Source organism: Podarcis filfolensis (assembly GCF_964270895.1).
Source record: "Podarcis filfolensis genome assembly, chromosome: Z".
Taxonomy (NCBI): domain Eukaryota; kingdom Metazoa; phylum Chordata; class Lepidosauria; order Squamata; family Lacertidae; genus Podarcis; species Podarcis filfolensis.
The window spans coordinates 22522026-22547542 of NC_139617.1; the positions used below are offsets into that span (position 1 = coordinate 22522026).

Genomic DNA, 25517 nt, shown 5'->3' on the forward strand with positions numbered 1-25517 from the left:
GTTTACTAAGGACGCATAGTATTATAATTCCTGTTTTTTGAAAAAGAAGAAACAAGGCTTGGTTAATCAAACAGTTCATAGTGGACTTATTTGCATTTTTACCAGCTAGGGAGGACTTAGCCCCTCCCTTGCCAAAGAATCTGGGGTGGGACCTTTGCAGGTTTTCTTTTTAAACGTTATGCTCCAGGCAGCGGAGCAGAAAGGGTCTGTTAGGGCAGCTGGGATACAAGCAGCAGCAGAACATCTATTGCATTTCAAATGCTTTTGCTTTCCTGTAAGCCTCAGAGATTTAGTCAACTTTTCATCAGCGTTTTTCTTCAGAAGACAGGATACACCTTTTCCTCTTTCTAAAAGAAGGAACTGATCTGCCTGCAATCAGAAGCAACTGCTTTCAGTATCACAGTTTTTGCTACTTGATTTGTGATACATTTAGCGCAAGAATTCTTCACCGGAATTATCCACTTTCCTTGATGATGAAGAAAAGCTTGTAAGTAGCTACCCTGAGACTTTGCATGTATGTTTTGGTATGTTAAAAAGACAAGGAATGTAAATTTATGTTAGCAAATTTGTTGTATAGCTTTCTAAAAGGCTTCACAGCCGGGGCTGATTTGTGCAGTGGTTATGTTGCCTCTCTGTAGTTTGCTCTTGCAATATATATAAACAGACCTGTGCCATAAACCCTTCCTGTCATATGACATCTGATATGTGAAACTCTGAGTGATGCAACAAGCAAGGTATTCATAAAGCAGAAATCTTTTCAATCTTAGCTGAATGACCAAGGCTTTCCCTATGTTTGTTTTTTCTCCGTGTTATCAGAGGAGGAAGAGAAGCTCATTACCAGAACAATTATTAACTGCCATTTCTGACTGAGCTGTGATAAGACAATTGAAATGTGCACCTTTATCATGCTGGGATCTTCATCTTGGCAAAACCATGTGAGCATATTGGGACTTTCATGCCTAGATATCAGAATGCCTGAGATTTACTACATGATTACAACTATTCACTAGCTTCTCAGCATCGACACCATGCATTTAAGGCATTCAAATGTCACACCAAATATCACATTCATATTACAGTCACACCTTCCCCCAGAGAAGTCAGGGAAATCGCAGCTCTCTGAACAACTCTCTGTGCACTTGACAAACTACATTTTACAGGATTATTTGAGGAAAGTTGTGACTGTTTAAAGTGGTATAATGGTGCTTTAAATGTATAGTGTCAATGCGACCCATATTGTTATGACTTCTGCCCAACCACTCTTAATGGCTTATCCATGCTTTAAAGCTCTGTGTCCGAGCACTTTTCTTTTTTCTTGCTTACTTTCTTTTTTGCTCTGGAGCCTTCCCAAAGAAAACCCGCTCTTTACTGCTAAATCAGAGCAAACAGCAATCCGTGGAAGACCCAAATTTACATTTGGTGTGCTTCTGCTTTAAAGACTTTGCTTTTGTGGGGAAAGCGCCATGGTGGGGGGAAAAGAGAGCGCCTAGACACAGAGCTTTAAAGTGCAAACCTGTGTCTGGAAAGCACAGTGCAAAGGGTGAGTATGAATAAGCCCTTATATTAAGCACCTTACTGGTCCATAATCAAGAATGATCATGGGGACGCAGGAAGCTGTCATGATATAGACTTAAGATTATTGGTCCCCAGCACCACCTGGAAATGCAAGGGATTGAACCTGCAAAGCTGTGGCACTAGGTGTCTCCAAGGCAAGGCAAGAAGTGAAGTAGCTGCACATAATTGTCAATGGATGTTTCATCAGTGAGTCTTATTAATTAGGACATGGTTTCCTTGGAGTTGGGGATCTTGGTGTGTTTGGATGTGGTACCCATGGCACTTGGCTGGAGCTATTCCCATATTGATCTTTCTCCAGATCTAATGTGGACCAGTGGATCTGTTGCATAGCAGGACTGCCTTTTTGCACCTACATCTGCTCTATTTGTGGATCCACAAATGAGGCAACTGGAACAAAGCCAGTGTAAGTCTCTCTCACCCAAAGGAAACCAAGCCAGTTAGAATTGGCCCAGAACTTTCCATTGACGGAGGAAGTGAGAAGCACATAACCATCTTTTTCTCTGCGTGTACCAATTGCACTAGAGTGATAATTCCCAGTGGTACTTGCTTAGCAAGCGGACTGTCATTCTTCATTTTTTTTGCTTCACATGAGACTTAACAGAGGTGCTCATAAATAACAAGGACATCTGTTGTTTTTCTAACAGGGTTGCATCAAATAATCTCACTCAGCTGATGGTAAGGCTTATGTTGAACAATGCCTTCTCCATGCTGTCACCTCACTATCCCCCCTAAATTTGCTCTGGAGGGTTCTCTAGTCCTTCTGGGCCAAATTTAGGGAGGGGTTCAAGGGACTGTGGAGGTAAATCACTGAAAACAAGTTCCCAGAATTCTCAGTGAAGAGGGAGTGGTTGTTAAACCGCTCTGCAAACTGTAGCTCTGTGAGGGGGACAGGTGTCTCCTAACAACTCTTACCACCTTTAAGAAGCCACAGCTCCCAAAATTCCTTGGGGAACTGACGACTGCTTAAAGTGGTATGATACTGCTTTAAACGTAGAGCGTGAATGTCGTTTGTACAGGCTGCCCTGTGTCTTCCTTCTGTATGGAGGAGGTGATACAGTTTTGCCTACATAAGCAACAACACTTGGAGAATTGGGTTGTTGTCATTATTTTTAATGATTTTAATACTGGTTGTTTAAAATATAACACGAGGGGTGTGTGAAAGAAGCAATGTTGGCTCCCATTACCAAGAAGAATATTCCATGAAGAAAAGATAATAATAATCCAACCATCCTAATTTAAATATATACAAGAATATAAGCTGTCCATAGGTCCAAGATTAATGATTAAAATAAATCCATTCAAATTTAGAAAGAACAGTGCAATCCGACCTTGAAGTATAAGTCTCTTTGCAACCGCAATAGCTCGTCTGTGAGTTCCTACATCATAGGAATGTAGTTTAAAAGTGTGTGAACTTCTGTGGATATCAAAGATATTTCCAAAAGGAAGTTAATACAAAAAGCTGTTTCTGGCCAAAAGTGAGACACCACAGGGCACTGCAACATCATATGTTGCAATGACACATTATCATCATTACATCACCAGTGTCTGTCTGAACCAACCCTTCCTGTAAAGATACTGCTGAGTTCAGTATACCCAAAACATCATTGTTGTGGTTGCTCCTTAAGCACTTTGAGTATCCACTTTACAACATTCCAATAAATAATTATTTTTTTAGAAAACAGCAACTACAGGTTTAACTTTCTGCAATGTAGGGTTGCCATATTTCAAAAAGTGAAAATCTGGTCAGAAAAGTTGTTGAGCTGTTTTTGCAAAATCGCAAAGAAACTGGACATTTTAAAGCTATTTTTGAGGAAAACGCAGGGGGAGGGGAGACACTGCCGACATTGGTTGCCATATGTCCGAATTTTCCCAGGCATTTGGCTCATTTCTGCCAGGAAACTACTTTCGACTGCAGTATTCCATGTATGTCCAGGAAATTCAGGACGTATGGCAACCCTATAATGATCCAATTATTCCCTCCACCAATGCAGCAGATTCTGAAGCTGACAGTCCATAAACAGGCACCAAAAGGTGCTGTCACTGAAGATATTACCATTCAGCCGTGGTTATAGTAGTCCCTTTCTTATTATAGTCGTAGACCTTAGGAACATCAGAAATAGAAAAACAGAGGTGCTTGGAGAATTAAGTTGGAAATATAAAAAAATGATGTCTCCTTTTAGCACTCCGGTAAACATTCTGAAAATAGCAAGGATGTGGAAGGAGATGTGCAGAGGTATCTTTTTGTAACACCTGGAGGCTGATTTGCTAGGGCAAATAGGCCCATCAATCTCAGTCTGTCCTTAGCCAGCCTCCACCTGTCTGCTGTTCTTACATTCACTCCAGCGGGTGGTACTGGATGTCAACTTCCTCCTCTTAAGTTTCAGTATTCCTTTTTTAGAGCTCAGTAGGACAAAGGCAAAATGAGAGTTAGTTGGCTCTATTTTTCATTAGCACTGTCTCCAGCTACTGTTGGCATCTCTGCTTTCTGCGCTACCAGGGCTCAACCACACTTCCGCTTGTCCCATTCCTAGAAAGCACAGGTCCAATAAATTTTCCACTTGCCTTGCATCTTTTCCAGGGAAAACCTACCCTTTAGCCCTAAATTGGAGAAAACTCGAATTGCCATTTGCTCCAATTGAGTGCTAAAGAGCAGTTTTCCCTGGGGGAAACCAGCAGGATAAGTGGAAGTGTGGATAAGCCCTCGATCTCAATGGGTCCCAGCCACCACTGCCTTTGTTTGGTGGGGGTGTGCATGCATTTTGCATTAAAATAGCTTTGAAGGGAAGAAGGATCTGGGTAAATAGCTTGCCATCTTTTCATCCATGGAAGCTGCATGCAGATGGTATAGTGAAGTGGGCTTGTGGTTGTGCCTGCTAGTCCTCGACCCTTGCATTAAGTTATAGCATCTATGAGGAGGGCAGATGTACATGGATACCAATGTCCAACATGATGGATTGTGTGATGTCTACATTGCAAATTATGTGGTGTAAAGATCACATCATTCCTTCCAAGCCCCTCCTTTGTGAGGGTTTATCATGAGTTACTGACATTCAGTTAATACAGTATCTGTATTTTTGTTCTATTATGGTACAACTTTAACTGAGTTTGTAGTGCTTTTAATTTTGGGGCATTGGATGCAAAAAAAGTATAGATATAGATAAAGAAGCAATGCATGCAAAGTGTTCAAGGAGGTGTGGCTAGCAGGCATGATTACTTCACTCCTCATATTGATTATGCAGGGCTCTACAGGGGATTAAAATTTGCCCAGGAAGAAATCTTTAGAACAATCCATCCCACAATTTTATATATATATATATATATATATATGCACCCATGTTTAACTCTCCCATTGAAACAGCCAATGAGACTTGAGTATGTTGAAATTTAGGCTTGAACTTGTCCTTTTTTTCGGTGATAACCGAGTTCATTTCCCCAAGAAGCAAGTTAGTTCCTCAGAAAGGCATGTGAAGGGCAAGTTCCTCTTACATGAACTTAGGAAACCGTCTTACATAAAGTCTGACCTAATATTAGTCCATCTAATTCAGTATTGTTGACACTTGGGCTTATCCACACTTCCTTTTGCCCCACTGCTTTCCCTGGGGGGAAACAGCACTTTAGCACTCTTTCAGAGCAAACAGCAATTCAGGTTTCCTCCCAATCGACGTTTGCTCCAGTTTAGAGCTAAAGAGCAGGTTTTCCCTCAGAAAGGAACCGGGCAAGAAGGAAACCGCTTGGATCTGTGTCTAGAAAGCATGGATCAAGTGGAAAACCACCGGGCTGTGCTTTCTAGACATGTGAAAAGCAGAAGTGTGGATGAGCCCACTGACTGCCAGAAGCAATTGATAAGATTTCACATAGAGGTCTTTCCAAATCCCACCTTATTGGCAAAAAACTGTGGTATAAACAATAAATCCTGGGAAGATAAATGCTCTTTGAATTGGTGGTTCCCATGTGCGGGAGACAGGCAAGTTACCCATTCTGTATGAGAATGTGCTCCCTCTGAAGGAGCAGGTATGTAGCTTGGGGGTACTCCTGTATACGCTCTCTGCCCACATGTCCTCTGTGTCAGGAGCACCTTTTACTATCTTTGCCTGGTTTGCCAGCTGCAGATATATCTGGGCATGGATAGCCTGACCACTGTGGTTTGTGGGCTGCTAATTGCAAGGCTGGAGTACTGGAATGTGCTCTATGTGGGACAGCTCTTGGAACCAGTGCAGAAGTACTTGCTGGTGCAGAATGCAGCAGCCATAATGCCGATGGGGTAACGTGGTCAACAATATGCGTCACCATTGTTAAAACATCTGCACTTCTGAGCCAGGTTCAAGACCCTTGTATTAATATAAAAAACCCTAAATAACTTTGGTCCAAGATATCTTAGGGACCTCCTGAAGCCTAATATCCCAGCTCAATCTCTATGATCTTGTATGGGAGCAATGCTGGCTGTGCACTGAATTGGCGAGGCTCACGTGATACTGACATGAAATTGAGTTTATATGGTCATTGACCCAGCTCTGAGGAATGCTCTTCCAATACAAACTAGGCAGGCATTTTCTGCCTTGACCTTTAAATATTTGCAGAACACTTTTCTTTAGTGCCAGGCTTATGCAGGCAATTCAGGTGGGCACTTTTGTTAATAGTTAGTTGGTGATCTGGTTGGTTTTTACGGTATTTGGTTTTTTAAAAGTGGTTTTGATTTGTGTGTGTGTGTGTGTGTGTGTAATTGTTGTAAAGCATTTTTTAAAATGAAATTGTATTTTTATAAATACATACCAGGAGATGTCCCCTTCTTTGTGTGCTCCCTCCTCAAGAGGTCAGGAGGGTGGTAACACGAGAACGGGCCTTCCCTGCAGTGGCTCCCTGTCTGCGGAATGCTCTCCCCAGGGAAGTTCGCCTGGTGCCTTCATTATACACCTTTAGGCGCCAGGCAAAACCGTTCCTTTTTAACCAGGCCTTTGCTTGACCTGATCTACATCCTATACCCTTTTTAAAATGCTAACTCTTTTTAGGGGGTTCTATTGGGTTCTCGTTTGTATTTTGATTTTATGTATGTAATCCTTTATGTGAACCACCCCGAGACCTTCTGGTATAGGGCGGTATAGAAATTAAATAAATAAATAAACAAATAAATAAATGTCAGGGATTGAACCTGGGACCTTCTGCATGAAAAGCAGAAAGGTGTTTATTATGGGATGGGTGCTGATGCATGCATTTTTTCCACAGTATCTACACAATGCCATTGGCATCAGAATGTCAGCCCTCATCCCCTACATTTAGTCCTGATTCTCCCTTTCCTTTGAAAATCCAATAAGGCATAAAATCATGTCACCACAATCACCAGCTTGCAATATCCGAATGACTTATTTTCACTATTAAGCTCCCAGCTGGAAGCACCCAAAGTAAATTAGATGGAACAGGATAGGTATGGAAATGTAAGTCTGAAGAGTTGCTAACATGAAATAATTATCTTGAAAATATACAAATATAAAAAATACAGTCTGATAAAGTTAAATGTAATGAATAACTATATTGTAATAGCTGGTCTGATGGTGCAAATAATGAAATTTCAGAGAAGGTTTGGGAGAAAGAGTACATTTTATGATATCAAAGATACGTCTACTGGGAAACTTTTGCAGAATAACAGCTAGATGGCACACGGCAGTTGAAAGAGATATGACTCGTTGGAAATGTAAACATTGTAATACACACAGGAATGGATAGTCTGTGAAAATATCCAGTTATTCAAATGTTTGGGGTTCAGAGATTGAGGAAGATCAAGGAGAAGAACAGAAATCTATTCGACTACATATGGGCAGAACTGGGACAGAAAAGAAGAATTATATTATTAAATGACTGATGGCAGAAAAACTATGGGCTTGTCCACACTTCTGCTTGTCCTGTGCCTTAAAAACATGGGTTCAAGAGCTTTCCCACTTGTCCCACACTTTCTAGGCATGAGTCCATGCAGTTTTTCATTTGTCCCGCCACTTTCCCTGGGAAAACCCACTGTTTACCCCTGAATTGGAACAAACATCAATCCACAGAAACATCTTTTGCCATTTGTTCTGACTCAGCAGTAAACAGCCAGTTTTCCTGAAAGAAAGCGGTGGAATAAGCGGTGGAATAAGCAGTGTGGACGAGCCCTATAGGTTGGTCATCTCTGGGGAAGTTAGAAATACCAAAAGCAAAGGAATTTCACTACAGATTTGTATAAATATTAAGCTATCTTTAGCTCCAATTCCTGCATTGCAGGGGGTTGGACTAGATGGCTCTTGAGGTCCCTTCCAGATCTACAATTCTAGGATTCTTTAAAAAGACGTTATGAACATAAGACCAGCCATAACTAGGCACCCAGGGAAACCAACATAATAAAAACAGAGGTGACTAACTGGATTATAAATTCTGTGATCCCACACCCTGGACCATCCTGGCTGGGTCTGATGGGAGTTGTAGTCGAAGAATGCATGGAGAGCCCCAGGTCCCCCCCCCCCACTGAGACAGACCCTATCCTCAATAAGTGATTACCCATTATGAGGGCAATTTGGAACTTCCGTGTTTGCAGGACTCCACTGTGGCACAATACCACTGAATACCAGTTTCTGGCAGGTGCACAATGAGAACAGCTATTGCCTTTAACATAGTGATGGGAGACTGGGACACCTGTAGCCCTCTAGATGATGTTGGATTACAACCAGTGCTTTTTCTGGGGGTATTCAAAGGTACCCAATACCAACACACACACACACACACACACACACACACACACCCCGTGATGCAATGACTTCATGGTGAGTACTAGCGCCTTTTTTCCCTCTTCCTTTTAAAAAAAGCACTGATTACAACTCCCATTATCCCTAACCATTGGTCATGCTGGCTGAGACTGATGGAAGTTGGAAACCTCTTCCGAGCTGAAACCTTACAAACCCTCCTAGCCAGTAAAAGCCCTAAACGACCACAGTATCTTTAGTGGAAAACTATCTGGGAGAAGAAGGTGTTCGCCTTCACCTTAAAACACTTCCTATCACTGCAGCCGAAGAAAAGTTGGCTGTCGTTTGTATGATTTTTGTTATTACCTAGAAATTCCGCTGATTTTTATGAGGCCATAAAAATGGCCTCATATAAATGGAACCAGAGAACAGATAATGTAGAATAGCTTTCACAGCTCCACCACCGAAGATATCTACCGTATATACTCGAGTGTAAGCCGACCCGAATATAAGCCGAGGCACCTAATTTTAGCACAAAAAACTGGGGAAACTTATTGTGATGGCTTTAGGGGTTGCTTGTGCGTAAGTTGCCGCCGCTCTGGGCTAGGTTGCCTGGTTAAACCATTTCTCGCTGGACAGCCATCCACTCCGTGGCTGTTCAGTCGCTGGCAGAATCCGTCAGTGGGCGTTTCTTGAACCTCTTCCAGCAAAGAAGTTCTTTGACGCCAAGTCGCCGCCTAATTTCCCCACGTGGAAGTCTTCTGCGCAGGGTGGGTGTGGGCAGCGGAGGACCTGTGCTCTCCTCACTGGTCTCCTGCGAAGAGTCCTGGAGCCTCCTCTCTGCTTCCCCCATCGGCCCCCCTCTATCCCTGGTGTTGTGCTGATTTTCTTCCCCAGCCGGAGACCTGCCTCTCTCCCTGCTTGGCCCCTCTCCAGCATCGCTGTGGAGCCTCGCCTCCTCCGCTAGTTCCGATGGCAGTTCCCTGACACTTATTGACTCAAGTATAAGCCAGTTCACCACACCGCAAACCTGGCGGTGGCGGCAGGGCAGGAGGAAGAAGAACAAGCAGCCTGAAAGGGCTCCTTTCGGGCCGCTTGTCCCTCTACCGCCGCCTCTGCCGCTCGCAAGAGCAGGCATAGGAGCTGTGGTTGGGAGAGGCACAGCGCAGCACAGTGCCTCTCCCAACTGCGGCTCCTGTGCCTGCCTTTGTGAGAGGCGGGTGGCGCCGGCAGGACCAGCAGCAAGAAAGGGCTCCTTTCAGGCCACTCGTCTCTCCGCTGCTGCTGCCCACCTCGAGTATAAGCTGAGGGGGGCTTTTTCAGCATAAAAAAAATGTGCTGAAAAAGTCGGCTTATATTCAAGTATATACGGTAAGTTAATACGCACAGTTAGACACCACCCTTCTAATACTCAAAATGAATATTATTCCCAGATTCATTTTTATCCTGAGAGGACTTCCAGTTTTTATATCTGGATCATCTTAAAAAGAAATAAATTCCTTGTTTAGGAAATGCCTTTGGGGCTCAGCAACACCAAGAATATCCTTGCAGAAAATGAAGCTATAAATTAAAGAAGACGGTTTTGAAATCCCAAATTTGGAATTATATTGCTATGCTTACCTACTGTCAAGTACTAAATTTAGGAATCCCACTGCTGGCCTTAATTTTCCAATGTGGGCAACCCTAGAATATATGTACATAGCACCTTTGATTTGTTGGTTGGACAATATTAGCATCGAAATATTTGAAATCTCAGATGACTCTGGAAACAATTAAATCGCTTAGAAGAATATGGAATATAAAGTAAAGGGTAAAGGGACCCCTGACCATTAGGTCCAGTCGTGGCCGACTCTGAGGTTGTGGCACTCATCTCACTTTATTGGCCGAGGGAGCCAGCATACAGCTTCCGGGTCATGTGGCCAGCATGACTAAGCCGCTTCTGGCGAACCAGAGCAGCACATGGAAACACCGTTTACCTTCCCGCCGGAGCGGTACCTATTTATCTACTTGCACTTTGTTGTGCTTTTGAACCGCTAGGTTGGCTCAATGTTGGAGATGTGGCAAGGACAATGCCTCTCTGAAACACATGTTCGTACAATGTTCTTTACTTAACAAGTTTTGAGAGAAAGTGCTGCACTGGGTAACTATGATTGTGCAGAAAAAGTTAAATCTTTCAGCAGAGAATCTTTTATTGAACTATATACCTGCAGTATGGAAATTATCAATGGGACAATGGAAATAGATTTCCCATGCCCTAATGGTGGCCAAGATATTGATATTGAGGAACTAGAAAAATAAAGATATGATACGCCTTCAATCAATGGATTGATATGTCATCACTGGCAATTTATGAATGGGTTGCTTATAGGTGCAGACTCTGTAAGGATAAATACAATAACATTTGGAATGAATTTATACAAAATGTAGTAGGCTATTAGCATTTAAAGGTAAAGGGACCCCTGACCATTAGGTCCAGTAGTGACCGACTCTGGGGTTGCGGTGCTCATCTCGCTTTATTGGTCGAGGGAGCCGGCGTACAGTTTCCGGGTCATGTGGCCAGCATGACTAAGCCGCTTCTGACGAACCAGAGCAGCGCACGGAAATGCCGTTTACCTTCCCGCTGGAGTGGTACCTATTTATCTACTTGCACTTTGACGTGCTTTCAAACTGCTAGGTTGGCAGGAGCAGGGACCGAGCAACAGGAGCTCACCCCGTCGCAGGGATTCGAACCGCCAACCTTCTGATCAGCAGGTCCTAGGCTCTGTGATTTAACCCACAGTACCACCTGCGTCCCTCATTTACATAAGCACTAATACCAATTTATTCAAAAATGTATGGGAATGTCGTATATTGCTCTATTTTTTGTATATTTTTGCTTTTATATGTTGTTCACTTTTCCTTCTTCTTTTTCTGTATCCCTTTATTTCTTTTAATGGAAATCACCTTAATAAATTATAAATATTAAAACCATCCTTCAAACACTGTGGGATCCACTGGCTGAAATCTCCACAGTGTGAGAGGTTTCACTTAATCTAGAAAATGCAGTTAGTGCACAACACTGCGCCACAGTTGCTGACAGAAATAAGAACCTTTCGGCATATAACACCTCTGCTTGGAGATCTGCACTGGTTCCCGATTTGTTTCAGGACCACATTCAAGGTGTTGCTGTTGGTATACAAAACCCTTCATGTGTACTTGCAGGATTGCCTTGCCCCATATGTGCCCACTTGACCCCTTTGATCTGCAAAACTAGCCCTGATACAGGTGCCACTCATTCCGCAGTTGTAAGAAATTGGTCTTTTGGTGTGGCAGGTCACACTGCCTGCCTGTAGATGTGAGGCAGGAGCCTTCACTGCACTCTTTTCTGTGCCTGCTTTAATCATTTTGCTTATGCAAGCCTATCCACCCAGGCAGATGTTGACGTGCTTTAGCCTTCCTTGCTGCTAATTTTATTTATCTTTATTTATCTTTAATTTGTTTTCGTTGCTTTTCATGTTGACAGTTTTAATACTTCCTGTAAAGCGCTTAGCGGTTTAACTGCAATCAAGTGGTGTAGCAATTTTGTTAAATAAATAACCATATATATAATTTGGCTAAATATTGTTGTGGACCAGAGTCCTGGTTTCTCTGTTTCTCTCTCACTGTCTCTCTCTCTCTCTCTCTCTTCTGTGTAGAAGAGAGTTCAAGGAGACATTCCAGCCAAGGAAGGTGCAGAGCAGGGATGGTGAGGGATGTGGCTTAGGGAGACGGGTTGTGCTTAGGGAGGGAATGCTGAGGGCTAGATAGAGTAGCTTGAGGGTCCACATTTGGTCCCTGTGCCTGAAGTTCTCCACCCTTGCAACAGGTGGATAGGATTAGGAAAGATAAGTGTGTGCAAAGAATATGTATAAGAGTGTGTGAGAGAGAGGAGTGATGTTAGATGGTGAACAGGACTTCTTTTAGTACTAAAAAAAGGTAAAGGTACCCCTGCCCGACAGGGCCAGTCGTGACCGACTCTAGGGATGCGCGCTCATCTTGCTAAAGAGACAGGGAGCCGGCGCTGTCCGAAGACACTTCTGGGTCATGTGGCCAGTGTGACGAAGCTGCTCTGGCGAGCCGGCACCAGCGCCGCACACGGAAACGCCGTTTACCTTCCCGCTATAAAGCGGTCCCTATTTATCTACTTCCACTCAAAGGTGCGTTCAAACTGCTAGGTTGGCAGGAGCTGGGACCGAACGACAGGAGCTCACCCCGCCGCGGGGATTCGAACCACCGACCTTACGATCAGCAAGTCCTAGGCACTGAGGTTTTACCCACAGCGCCACCCGCGTCCCTCTTTTAGTACTAAGAAGTAGTTATTTCCAATACATTGTTGGTAAGGCCAGGGGCAGATTGGGGGCTGTGCCAGTGGTGTCCATGCACCCAGTTCTGAGCCAAGGGGGCACTGTTTCAAACCCAGGTTAGTGAGGCTTTGTGCTTTGGGAAGGAAGTGTGAGGCTCTGATAGAGTCCTAGAAACCTCCTTCCTCCTTCTCAAAGACTAGGTAGCACTTTCCTGGTTTTGGGAGGCAGGTAGGAGGGCTCTAGGACCCTCCCAGAACCTTGCATCGCCTTCCCAAAACACAGTGCCCCCTTACCTGGCATTGCACAGGGCACCATTTACTGAAGTCTGCTACTCGTAGAGCAGAGGGCCTGATCCACACATAGTGTGCTGAGCTATATCCCATTGGCACCCTGTTACTCAGACTAAGCCCTGACAACAAAGACCAGAATGCTGTTCCCCTCTGAAAGTCAACTTAAATTTGCTTCTATAGATATAAATTAGCATGTGGAGATTTTATGCAAAATTGTCTTTTTATGCAAAAAAAGTCTGTCAAGTACTTAGCTATGAGCTGTTCAGCACTGGAACCAACTGCCCCTGGGAGGTGTTGAGCCCTCCTTCACTGGAGGAATTTAAGGAGATGTTGGACCATCTGCCAGCGATGACGTAGCTGCATTTTGAATTGCAGGTCCTGCACTGAGCAAAGGGCTAGGGCTGGTTGATTTCCAAGATCCTTTTTGTGAAAATAGGGTTGCCATATTTTGAAGAGCAAAAAAGAGGGCGCATTTGACAACTTCTACTTTTAACTATTGATAGCTGTGCCGACTCTCATTTTAAATACCCATGAAGAAAAGAGAGTGTCCTGGAAAAAGAGGGCATATGGCAACCACTCTTTCCAGAGCGTAGGTATTCATGCATCTGCCTCAGAGGCCATCACATGAATTCATTCATTCAGACAAGATTTAGGTGTGGGAAATGAAGCAACTAGCATAGGTCCAAACCTGATGACTTACAGGTTATTTACAACTCTCTAATTCTATATAGGCCACCCAGACAAAGATGCACAGACCATGCCTCCATTTGTTGGGAAGTACTTTGAGAAACAGAATTGCTCTGCCTTTGAACAGCTGCATGTGAACTTCCTGAGTGGTGAAAATGACCACCATCTCAGGCACAAGTGCCTAGTGCCTATTGGGATTGGTAAAATGCCAAGAGTAGGCGGAGCCAGAGCCAATGACAGGCAGGTCCAACTAATCCTAGTGAATTGTCTCTGTCCATAAAGGATGGCTACACTAAGACTACGGAGGAGGAAGCTGGCAGGCAGTACTGGACTGGTTGTAGATAAGGCAAGCAGGTGGGAGGAGCTTGCTGAGGACTAACTGAGGTGTCCCATTCACCCTAATGGATCAGCCTCTACTGCCAGGTAATGGCTCTTCAGGGTGACTTGCATAGAAGAAGAGACAAGTTTTTAGTCCATTTATCAGCTCTGGCTGCATAAATGTTCCTACTCTCCCACTTCTAAAATTCCTTCCACGTCATATCCCTCTTCTCCTCTCAGAAAGCCTGTTAACCTTCACACGGCCTGTCCTGCTTGCAAATTTATAGGCTGATTGGGAAGAGGTTTCAGAGAGTGCTCAACTTCTGTGGAATCTCAGGGGCAAAGGGCACATAGCCTACTGAGAGGATGCTTGAAAAGCCTCTGATATATGATTCAGCTTCTATGTTTGTTGGACTGAAGCCACCAAAGACATAAGCAGCAACTGAATTTCACATCATAGGCATGGACAGTTATAGACATGAGGGGAGGCTACGCATGTTTCTGAGCATGCTTTCCCACTGAAAGGATTTACAGTTGTTGCAAGTTATTTTCTCAAGTAAACATTTTCAAGAACAGCTCCAGGGACATTTCCCTCCCTCTGTCATTTTGGCCAGAACTTTGCATACCTTGAGCCACAGAACCACTCTCCTAATATGGGCATCATTGCAGCTTACCTGAATGGGGCTTAAGTGGGACAGATTGGGGCAATCTCAAATCATGCAGCTGATCCAGTAGGAGCACTGGATTCTATACACCAGTGCATCCACACTGGACCCAACTTCTCACCTGTCTGTCACCTCGCTCTCACTTCCCAGCTCAGACCAATCTAATATTTATATTAGAAGTCACTTTGACCACCCATAAAGATGCTTCTTTTTTATTGTTCTGCACTTAGTTATAATTCTTCTTCTTCATTTCTATTCTTTGTATAAATCACCAAATACTTTATTATTAACCACTGGTATGAAAATGGTTTTAGCTTCATTGTAAAATATATTTATTATACTCTGCTTCAAAGTGAAGAACACAGTGGGCTTATATCAGAGTTTAAAACTAAGTTACAAAAATAAAATCAGGCTGCAGATAACAACAATAATAATGACCAGATGATATCAGTTAACAAGTAGAAATTAACTAGCAGAAATAAATTATGATATGGTAAAATGCTCCACTTAGTGAGTGGAGCCAGGAAGGTTTTTAAAACTACCAGGAAATGTTTTGTAGTTTCCCCCCCCTAGATAAGTTCCTGATAAAAACTAGGGTGGTTTATGCAAATTTACTGAATCTCAGACTTAATTTGAGTCATATCTTGTCTGAGTTCAGACCTGTATCATTTTAACAGCCCCAGGACTCGACTGGGGGTGGGGGCATCTGTCCTACTTTACATAAGAACATTTGTTGTTGTTGTTGTTTAGTCGTGTCCGACTCTTTGTGACCCCATGGACCAGAGCACGCCAGGCACTCCTGTCTTCCACTGCCTCCCGCAGTTGGGTCAAACTCATGCTGGTAGCTTCGAGAACACTATCCAACTATCTCATCCTCTGTCATCCCCTTCTCCTTGTGCCCTCCATCTTTCCCAACATCAGGGTCTTTTCCAGGGAGTCTTTTCTTCTCATGAGGTGGCCAAAGTATTGGAGTCTCAGCTTCAGGATCTGTCCTTCCACTCAGCACTCAGGGCTGATTTCCTTCAGAATGGATAGGTTTGATCTTCTTGCGGTCCATGGGTCTCTCAAGAGTCTCCTCCAGCACCATAATTCAAAAGCATCAATTCTTCGGCGATCAGCCTTCTTTATGGTCCAGCTCTCACTTCCATACATCACTACTGGGAAAACCATGGCTTTAACTATACGGACCTTTGTTGGCAAGGTGATGTCTCTACTTTTCAAGATGCTGTCTAGGTTTGTCATTACACATAAGAACATAGGAAGCTGCTATAGACCATTTTAGACTTTGGGTCCATCTAGCTTAGTATTCTCTACACTGACTGGCAGAAGCTGTCCAGGATTTCAGGCAGGGTTCACTCCTGGCCCTACCTGGAGATTTCAGGGATTAAACTGGGGGGGTCTCCTGCATGCAAAGCAGGTGCTCTACCACTGAGCTATGCTCCTTTCCCCTACTTCAGAGACAGCAATGCTCTGGAATGGCTGTCAAAGTCCAGGTCCAAATATAAAGAACCCTAAATAATGAGAGCAGAAGCCTTGAAGTTGCCCATCACCTGAACAGCAGACCGAGTAGGCACACAGCAAACCTGGCTACAGCCTTCCTCAGCCCAACTAGGGTATGATACAATCCCATTGAGCCTCTGCATGCCTCCCCCCCAGTCATCACTCAAGATTTCTAGGATTGGGCGGGAGATCTTTCAGACCAAATGATATGACTTCGGGGGGGGGTGACTAGGTTCCAGCACCACTCCTTTTCAAAGTAATGCTCTGGGTATCCTCCAAGAAATGCATAACTACAAGCAGAAACAGGAATTCCGGCGAGGAATTCCCTGGTTGCATTGTGGTCAGAGCAATTGTCTCCTCTCTTTCAAAAAGGCAGGTTTTTGTTTTACTTTTAGTGGCAGATTTAAGGGTATACACTCTGAAATTTTGCAACAAGGCCGCTCCAGACATCCTTTTTTTTTTTAACTGCACACTCATGATGATTTGTGTCCATGATGCTCTTGGGGTGGCCACGTGCAACTCTGCTTTCAATACTGTTTGTGCCTGCAAAGGTTTTGGGTTATTCACACTGCCTCATTTCCAGACAATGCATATCATATAACTTCCTGCAGAAATCCCATAACTTTTTATATCACAAACGAGATGGTCCATCCTGTTTAGCTGCCTGAGGCGAAACAGGAAGGCGCTCCCCAGCCTCTGCTGAAGCCTCACGTACTGGGGTTGTGCAGTGGTGGCTTCTGGTGAGGTCTCATGAGATTTCCACAAGACCTTGCCAGAAGCTGCTGCCATGCAACCCCAGCGGCTGCAAGGGTGGGGTGTGCCCACGGAATCCCGCCCCCCAAGGTGACAGCTTCAGTCCCCCTCACAGGCCACAAACATTCTAATTTATTTCTGATCTGCTCTGGTTGTGCTATAGCCTTTCCAGTCTGTAATCATAGAATTGTGAAGTTGGAAGGGATCCTGGGGATCTTCTAGTCCAACCCCCTGCAATGCAGGAATACGCCACTGTCCCATATGGGGATCAAACCTGCAACCTTGGCATTATGAGCACCATGCTCTAACCAACTGAGCTATCAGGAGTAGCATTGGGGAAGCATCACAGAACAAACTAAAGCAGAATAAATCCATTACCAGTGCACTATCATTATGTCAAGAACATGATGCAATAAAACACCAGTCTGGAAGGGCCCAAAGTGGTGGTGCAGAGTAATTGTACCTCTGTGATGTGTGACCATTCTAGGACTGGTGCAGGCAATGCATCTCAGATGATGCTACCTCTTTCCTTCTGTCAAAACCTAGTTCTCTCTTTGAGAATGTGTGTTCTCACAGAGAATCAGAGTGCCCAGCTGCCTTCCCTTCATGGGCAGCAATTCTGCCCACACTTACCTGGGGGAGAAATCACATTGAACTTGATAGGACATACTTCTGAGTAAGCCTGTACAGGATCACTATTTTCATTTCCCCAAGTAGCAGAACAATTAGAAAGAAATACCTTGGGTCGTGTCTAAGTAGATGCGCCCTTACTTCTAATGGCAGCTTGTGGTTTTGGTTTGGCTTCTGCCTGTGCAAGCCTTCATCTGATTTCTTTGAAATGGTGCATAAAGTCTGGAGTAAGGGCGTTATTGGCAGTGCCTTATTTCTATGAAAAATAGTGTCGCTACACACCGTGCCCCCCATCTCCACCATCCCGTCGCTGTTTGCTTGTACTCCCTCTGCCACCATCCCACCACCACTGCTTGTCCACCTCCTCCCTCCCTTCCCCCTGCTTCAACCACTACCACCGCTTCCCAGAGCTGATTTGGTGTGACCCTTTTACAATCGCCAAAACACCTTCCAGGAAGGTGCCTGGCGATTGTAAAAAGGTCGTGCCAAAGCACCTCTGCTCCCTTTCTGTGATATTTTCAGATCACTTCCAGGTTCACTGTGATGTGCACGTTTGCACACATATCAGATGCACCTCAAATAGTTTCTGCATGTATCAGTAACTCTCAGTAATAAGAGGGTCAATGGTCTCAGGTTGCACAGTCTAAAAGTCTCAACATAAAAGAAATGGAAATTGAGAGGGAGGAGGAAAAATGAATATTCAAGGAACTAGCTCTTAGTCACCAAATTCTTACAAGTGTTCTGTCTGGTAAGGGGTGAGGGAGCAAGCTCTTTGGTGCTGGTGCTTCTTTGGCCAGTAGCTGGGCCCAGGCTGATCTTCCCCTTGCTGTGATATTCTTCCTGGGAGGCAGGGGGTTTAACTCCCCAGGGGCCTTTCGCCCCCTGGATGACGGCACAGGCCAGTGTGTTCTGATTTTCAGCTCTGCAATCCCAACTGGTGCACATGGATAACAGGTTTCCAATAAAGCCTTAAACATCTTTATGCAGAAGTGAGTCCTGCTATTTTCAATGCAGCTTACTCCCCCACTCCCAGTAAACTGTGTGGTGGAAAAATCTGTGCACAAGGCAAAATCAGACACTGTTTTATCCGTTTTCTATTTTATCAGGTTCCCAGTTTGGCAGTGAAGGAGAGCTAGCTGCTAGTATTAAAGCCTTCCCAACAGAGCCAGCCACTCACCGAAAAAGGATACAGTAAGTTATTTTCATTGGTAAAGCAGTCCTCTCTTTAAGCAGGATCGCCCCCTTCTGGTAATCACATCATCTGCCATGCCAAGAGAAATAGTGAATAGGCAGATAACTGCGCAGGATACAAGGCTGAATGCATGAGCTTCTGTCCAGGGAATCTTCTGGGATAGATGAATATGTAAGTTCTGGCCTCTGTCCATTTAAATTTCTCTCAATTTCTCATTTTCCCAGTCTCAAGTTCGGTTTGCTAGATTTCATTATGGAAACTCATGAGCATTTTAGCATGCATCTCTCCCCATATGCACATTTTTGTATGCAATTTTGTCTAATATACACCTTTTTGCAAATAATATTTTCCCTAATACAATGCATTTTTGAAAGTTAAGCAAAGTGTGTGTTGTTAATATACACTTTCCCCTATTTTTGTACATTTTCCGTTTAAAGATCTGCATTGCAAAATTGAGAGATGTGCAAATTCTGATGGATAGCTGTGCTTAACTTTGTGTATTTTAAAAACTATTTCTTTAAGAAAATGTGAATTGTGTAGGTTTCCATTAAAATGTAAAAATTTCCCTTTCCCAGCTTGTTGGACAATTGCTCAAACTCGCTTAGCAGATTTGCAACTCAGAACAGAACCAGTATTGGTATAATTCACTGGTCCAAAAGCAGGTTTCAAAGAGCAATTCAGCCCTGCCCTGTGACCATTCATCATCAATAAAATGCCTGAATTTTGCTCAATTAATTATTAAATCAGTAATTAAATACGGACACCTTCACATATTACAGAAGCAATAGTTTGAAATGGAAGACTAAGCTTCATTTTGAATTAAATTTCTTCTCCACACATGGAAGAAAATGCTTCTTTTAAGGTGGAGCTCGTATAAGGACATGTGCTCAAGTAATTAGAATTTTTTAAATTTGCTGCATTTTCTTAAGTGAAACATTTAAACGAAGGGGGTAGCTTTTGAAACCACCAGATGTTTAATTGATTGATCGATCTGATTATTCAGCTTGTTGTTGAATAATGGTTTCACAATTCTCCCTAACTTCTTCACATCCAGAGGTCACTGAAATAATATCTCTACCAGCTTGCTCAAATAACTGATGTCTCAGATCCGATTATTAATTTGCAGCTTACTAGCTCACTGGGAGCCCTGTAAAGCCATCTCTTTCAGCAGTTGCAAAAGTTGTATAAAAACACCACACTAATGCTGTTTCCCTTTCCTTTTTCCCCACCCCAACCCCACTGCAGGATCTGAGTTCAATTTGATGACTCGTGGCGAAAATATGCAGAGCAACGTGACATGCAGTGCCACCATTGATGAATTCCGGAGTCAAGTGTACACTACGACGTACTCTATAATCTCAGTGTTGGGCTTATTAGGAAACGGCTTTGTGCTGTGTGTCCTTATAAGAACATTCCAGGAGAAAACAGCCTTCCAGATATACATGCTCAACCTTGCTACTTCAGACCTGTTGTTTGTGTGCACACTGCCTCTGCGGGTGGTGTACTATGTCCATAAGGGCGACTGGTTCTTTGGTGACTTCCTATGCCGGATCAGCTCCTACGCCATGTACGTCAACTTGTACTGCAGCATCATGTTCATGACGGCCATGAGCTTCTTCCGCTGCATTGCCATTGTTTTCCCCATGCAGAACCTCAGGTTTGTAACTCGGAAGAAAGCCGTACTGGTATGCGGAGCCATTTGGATCTTTGTGACACTGACGAGCATGCCATTTCTGCTGAGCGGCTCATACCTGGACAGTTCGAGCAACAAGACTAAGTGCTTTGAGCCCCCGCCAATAGATCAGATGCTGAAGCTGGTGGTCCTCCATTATATTGCATTATTTATTGGCTTCATCATTCCCTTCACCACCATCGCCGCCTGCTACACCATGATCATAAGAACCTTGCTGAAAAATTCCCTGCAAAAAAAAGAAGCAGCCCGCCGGAAAGCCATCTGGATGATTGTCATTGTCACCTTGACCTTCCTCTTGAGCTTTGCTCCCTATCATGTCCAACGCACGGTCCACATTCATTTCATGATGGAAGGGGGTTCGCGTTGTGAGGATACCCTCTACATGCAGAAATCTGTGGTGATAACGCTTTCCCTGGCAGCTTTCAATTGCTGCTTTGACCCACTTCTCTATTTCTTCTCTGGAGGCAACTTTCGCAAAAGGCTTTCTACCTTCCGAAAGGGGTCAGCCTCCAGTGTGTCGCAGGCACACAAGTTCAAGATGTCCTTAAAGAACTTTGAGGAGGAGCCAGCTAATGGGAAGGCACGAGAAGAGATGGGCTTATAGCCTTTGCAGAAGCTACCAGAAAATCCTGGCAGGGTGGGAAGCCAAAAGAGCTGGCACACTGCCATCTCTTAAGTTATGAACATGATGGTGCAAGGCAACCTGGAACTGGCATGACCTCTGGTGTCATTCAGATACCTCTGTAGCAGTCATACCAATCTGAGCTGCATTATCCCATGTGTGTTGGTGGTTCAGCAGATGTGTGGGATGATTTGTCATATTTATTTGCCACATTTATGTCCCACCTTTTCTCCAAGCTCAAGGAAGTGTACATGGTTCTCTCTCCTCCTTCTGTTTTATCTACAGAGCAAACCTCCAAGGCATAGCTGTCAACTTTGCCCTTTTCTTGTGAGGAATCCTATTCAGAATAAGGGAATTTCCCTTTAAAAAAGGGAAACGTTGACAGCTATGCGAATCCAAAGTAGATTAGGCTGAAAGATAGTGGCTGTCTCACAGCTGCCCAGTAACTTTGCATTGCAAGTAATCAATCGATCAATCAATCAATCAATCAATCAATCAATATATCCTGGACTGCTTGTGCACAAGCATTTGTGTCCTTTACAGCTTGACTTGCAAACAAGTGGCCTTGTGGAGGCAATGCTAAAGAGTAAACAATGGCTAGATACTGCTTGTTCTAAGATAAAGGGACACACAGCACTTTTGAAGCACACACATCCCACCCACTCCCCAAAAATCTGGTCACTGTAGTTTACCCCTCACTGAGTTACAATTCCCAGTAACACTTAACCAACCACAGGATTATCTCCAAATTAAGGGAAATGAATTACTTCTTAAGTGTTGCAAAGTCACTATCACATCCCAGTGATCTGATTCTCAGAAAGATCATAGCTATAATTGGGTGAAGAAGGGTGAAGGTCCTCTGGAGAATGGGAAAGGGAAAAGGTATAGGAACCTGAGACCCCTGTTGGATAAGGCCAGTGGGCCATCTAGCCAGCATCCTGTCCTCATTGTGGCCAACCAGATGCCTGAAAGAAGGACCTGAACACAACAGCAGTCTCCACTGCTTATGAGTCCTATGAACAGGCATTCAGGAACACACTGACATCATGGTTAGTAGTCATTGATAGCCTTGTCCTCCATGAAATTCTCTAATCCTCTTCTGAAGCCATCGAGATTGGTGACCATCACTACCTTAAATATGTGCTGTGTGAAGAAGTACAGTGGTACCTCAGTTTACAAACTTAATCCGTTCCAGAAGTCCATTCTTAAAGTGAGGTGCGCTTTCCCTAATAAGGCCTCCTGCTGCCAGTGCCCTTCCACCGTTCGGATTCTGTTGTTAGACTGAGGTAAAGTTCTCAAACCGAGACACTATTTCAGGTTTTGCGGAGTTTGTAAACCAAATCATTCTTAAACTGGACTGTTCTTAAACCGAGGTACCACTGTACTTTGTTTCAGAGGTGCCATCTTTTCAAGATGATTGAGGGGGCCCAATGTGATGTCCTGGCATCATGCATGTAACACTGCAGGGAGCCAGGGGGCAGAGCCAAATGCCCTCTGAACACTGAGGGGGCCTGGCCCCCTCACAAACAAAATAAACATTAGGGAGCCCCTGAAAGTGCCTCAACCTCCAGGAACTGGTGCCTATGTTTTGTTTAGTTTGTCCTGAATTGCCAGCATCAGTGGATGTTCCCAAGTTCTAGAGTTAAGAGAGTGGGGTAAAAACCTTTCCCTATCCATTTCCTTTCCCTTTTCTACCTCCAGAGCATATATAGCAGGAAAGGGTTGTTTTAGATACACACACCAGTTTTAATCCCACCTTCCAGCGTACTTAGTATAAGATGTAAAGGACTTAAGTGGGGAACCTTTGGCCCTCAAGATTTTACTGAACTACAGCTCCCAACATCCCTGGCCATTGGCCATGCTTGCTGAGGCTGATGGGAGTTGTAGTTCGACAGAGGGCTAAACATTCCCCACACCTGTCTTCGGTAGTCCAGTATCCTCTTCTCACCTGCACTATCTTTCCCCTCCCTTTCAACAGGCACTTTGACATTCCATTATATCCTGGAGGCTAACAAAGCTTTCTCAGGTCATCAGTTTGTTTGTTTTTAAAAATGTTCTTATTAAATTTTAATTTACAAATGTATATGCTTCTGCATATCTAGAATTTCCACTGAGTATGTAAGAACCACTGTCTTACTTCTTGAGTTGGTGTCAATGAGACTGCTTGCCAAGAAACTGATTAAACTGACTTACATTGTATATCAGGGCCGACCCACCCATCAGGCAAGGTGAGGTGACTGCAGATCCTGATTTCAATTTTTTCCCCTTCCTTGTTCCTGATGTAGATTTCCCTGGTGGGGAGGGGTTTGCCATTTTGGGGGGCCATCTCAGCTGCCAAAATGTTTTGGGCCAGCCCTGGCTGAAATGCATGCACTATCTGCAAGCAGGTACCACAAAGCTATAGTGAGCTCTGATACTGGTGCAGAAAAGAGAACTGGGAGGGCATGTTTAGACTTTTTAGCTAAGCACTGAATCAGACCATCTAGGTGCAGCTAGTTAAGTATTGTCCCTCAAAGAACTCTGCAGGCTATAGTTTGTTATGGTTTACTAGGGAGTGTAAACTCTGTGAGGGGTGAACTAAAGTGCCCACAATTCTGTAATGGAATGTATGCACTTCAAATGTGCTTTAGTTATAGTGTGCACTAGACCTGGTCTGAAACCCTGAAAAGCTTCTGCCAATCAGTGTTGATAATGCAAAGATAAATGAGCTATGTTTGAATCCTCTTCCCACACCCAAAGTTTAGTTGGCAAGGTTCTGCAGAATTTTCAGCATCCTTGTAAAATCTCAAGAGAGAGCAGGGGAGGAAAATGTCAGAGTGACCTAAATCTGAGTGAAGTGGGGCGGCTGGGGCGGGGGTGGGGGGAGAGAAAGAGACAGAAGAGAAACAGCCGGTAGGGAAATGCACACATTCCTTCAGCACTCAGGAGGTTATGGTGGAGCCGCAGCAGAAAATACAGCTCTGCTGGTGGACCAAAGTAAACAGGATTGGAAACTCCAGCAAGACCATTGCGCAAACTTTCAAGACATTAATCACAGTGCCAGTGGGAAATGTAAACATTTGTCATGGTGGGAATTAATGCAGCTGGGGAGCTGATGAGTATGTGCCCTGAATTCCCAAAGAGGCAGGGAATTCAGAATTGCGTCAGGGCCAATGAGACCCTTAAGCCTACTTCCTAAATAGTGCTATGGCAAAAATGCAAAATATTATTTGGTTTAAAGGCTCCAGGGAGATCAAGGCAGGGCTCATCTCCCTTCAACATGCCAGAGACAATGCCTATCCAATCAAGCAATGTAGGAGTAATCTGTTCCTCATGGTGCCAAACTAGATAGATATACTAACTATGTATCTTTATCCTTGAGGGCAGAGAAGGGGAGGTAGGATGAATTTGATTCAGTTCACATTTAAAAGCAAACCTACCTAATTAACACTTTCCAAGACAGAATGAGAAGTCAAACACTGCCATTTGCACTTCGAAATTTGCACTTATCTGAACTTTGCAATGCAGTTCTCCAAACAGTGTGGACAAAAATACATATATTAGATATATAAAAATGTATATGGTTGTGAAAATGTGTGCTGTAGTCCATATTGCATAGAAAATGTATTTAGCAGGAGAAATTTGTACAATAATGCTGGGGGGGATTGTTATTTTTTCCTTTTTTATTAGAAAGCAAATTGCTGCAGGACTGTAGATGTAATTGAATTTCAGACTGGAAAAAATGAAAAACTTAGAGTACAAAAATTGACAGACATTTATTTCTCTAGCACAGGGTTTCATTTATTTATTTTTTAAGAAAACATGAATGATTGTTTTGGTGGCTCTGATCTGGATCAGAAAACCTAGCTTTGGAGTTGAGACTTTAACTGTTCATTGTCCCAACTATGATTCCAATCTGAATCAACATCCCCATTTGCCACCAACTGGCACAAGGTGGGGATGGGCCTTCCATCGAACTGAACTGGAGTTTTGTTCCATATGCAAACTGCCAGCAGAGGGGAGCCCAATCCAAATTAGAGCTACAGTGAAGGGCAATGGGTTAAAGCTCTTCTAATGCTAAGAAGGGATTGTTCAGTCAGTAGAGCCTGAGATATCTGATCTCAGGATTGTGGTTCTAGCCCCACATTGGGCAAAAAATTCCAGCATTGCAGGAAATTGAACTAGATGCTCTTTGTGGTCTCTTCCAACTCTACATTTCTATGATTCTAACCCCCATTCTAGAGTTAAGGGCACTTAACTTTAAATTATAGATAAACTTAACAATGGTTTAAAGACAAATGCACTGGACACTTCCTGCAAAGTAATGAACAAGGAAACCTCAGCAAGGCAGCAGTTGCAGAAAGTATTGAATTTCAAAAGTGATTTTCTAATTGCCAGTGTAGTTATTACAAACTGTGGCCTATGTGGAGTGTATTGCCAAGAGTAACATGCATGTAAAATATATATCGTGTCAATTTTGTCTTTCTGCTGAATGTAAATATATGTTTGCAGACCCTCCTTTTTTTGCTTCCCTTGAGGTGGGGCTTGTAAAATGAGCACGAATTACACGAGTGGCCAGGAAAATTC

General features: G+C 43.7%; 1 protein-coding gene across 3 annotated transcripts; it reads left to right on the forward strand.

The window, feature by feature from the left end:
- CYSLTR1 (cysteinyl leukotriene receptor 1) lies at positions 1-25517 on the forward strand. Of its 3 annotated transcripts, XM_083596088.1 has the most exons (4): positions 9-487; positions 1874-1978; positions 18551-18635; positions 19882-23032. In XM_083596088.1, exon 4 carries the CDS (start codon positions 19899-19901, stop codon positions 20931-20933), a length of 1035 nt encoding a protein of 344 aa, XP_083452214.1. In that variant the 5' UTR covers positions 9-487; positions 1874-1978; positions 18551-18635; positions 19882-19898; the 3' UTR covers positions 20934-23032. The 3 variants fall into 3 exon arrangements, with proteins under 3 accessions (XP_083452215.1, XP_083452214.1, XP_083452213.1); XM_083596087.1 differs by lacking the exon at positions 1874-1978 and having other exon boundaries at positions 11-487; XM_083596089.1 differs by lacking the exons at positions 1874-1978; positions 18551-18635 and having other exon boundaries at positions 1-487; positions 19882-25517.

Excerpts from the sequence above, each read along its gene's own strand:
- CYSLTR1 (XM_083596089.1), top strand. The coding sequence starts at position 19,899 with ATGACTCGTGGCGAAAATATGCAGAGCAACGTGACATGCAGTGCCACC.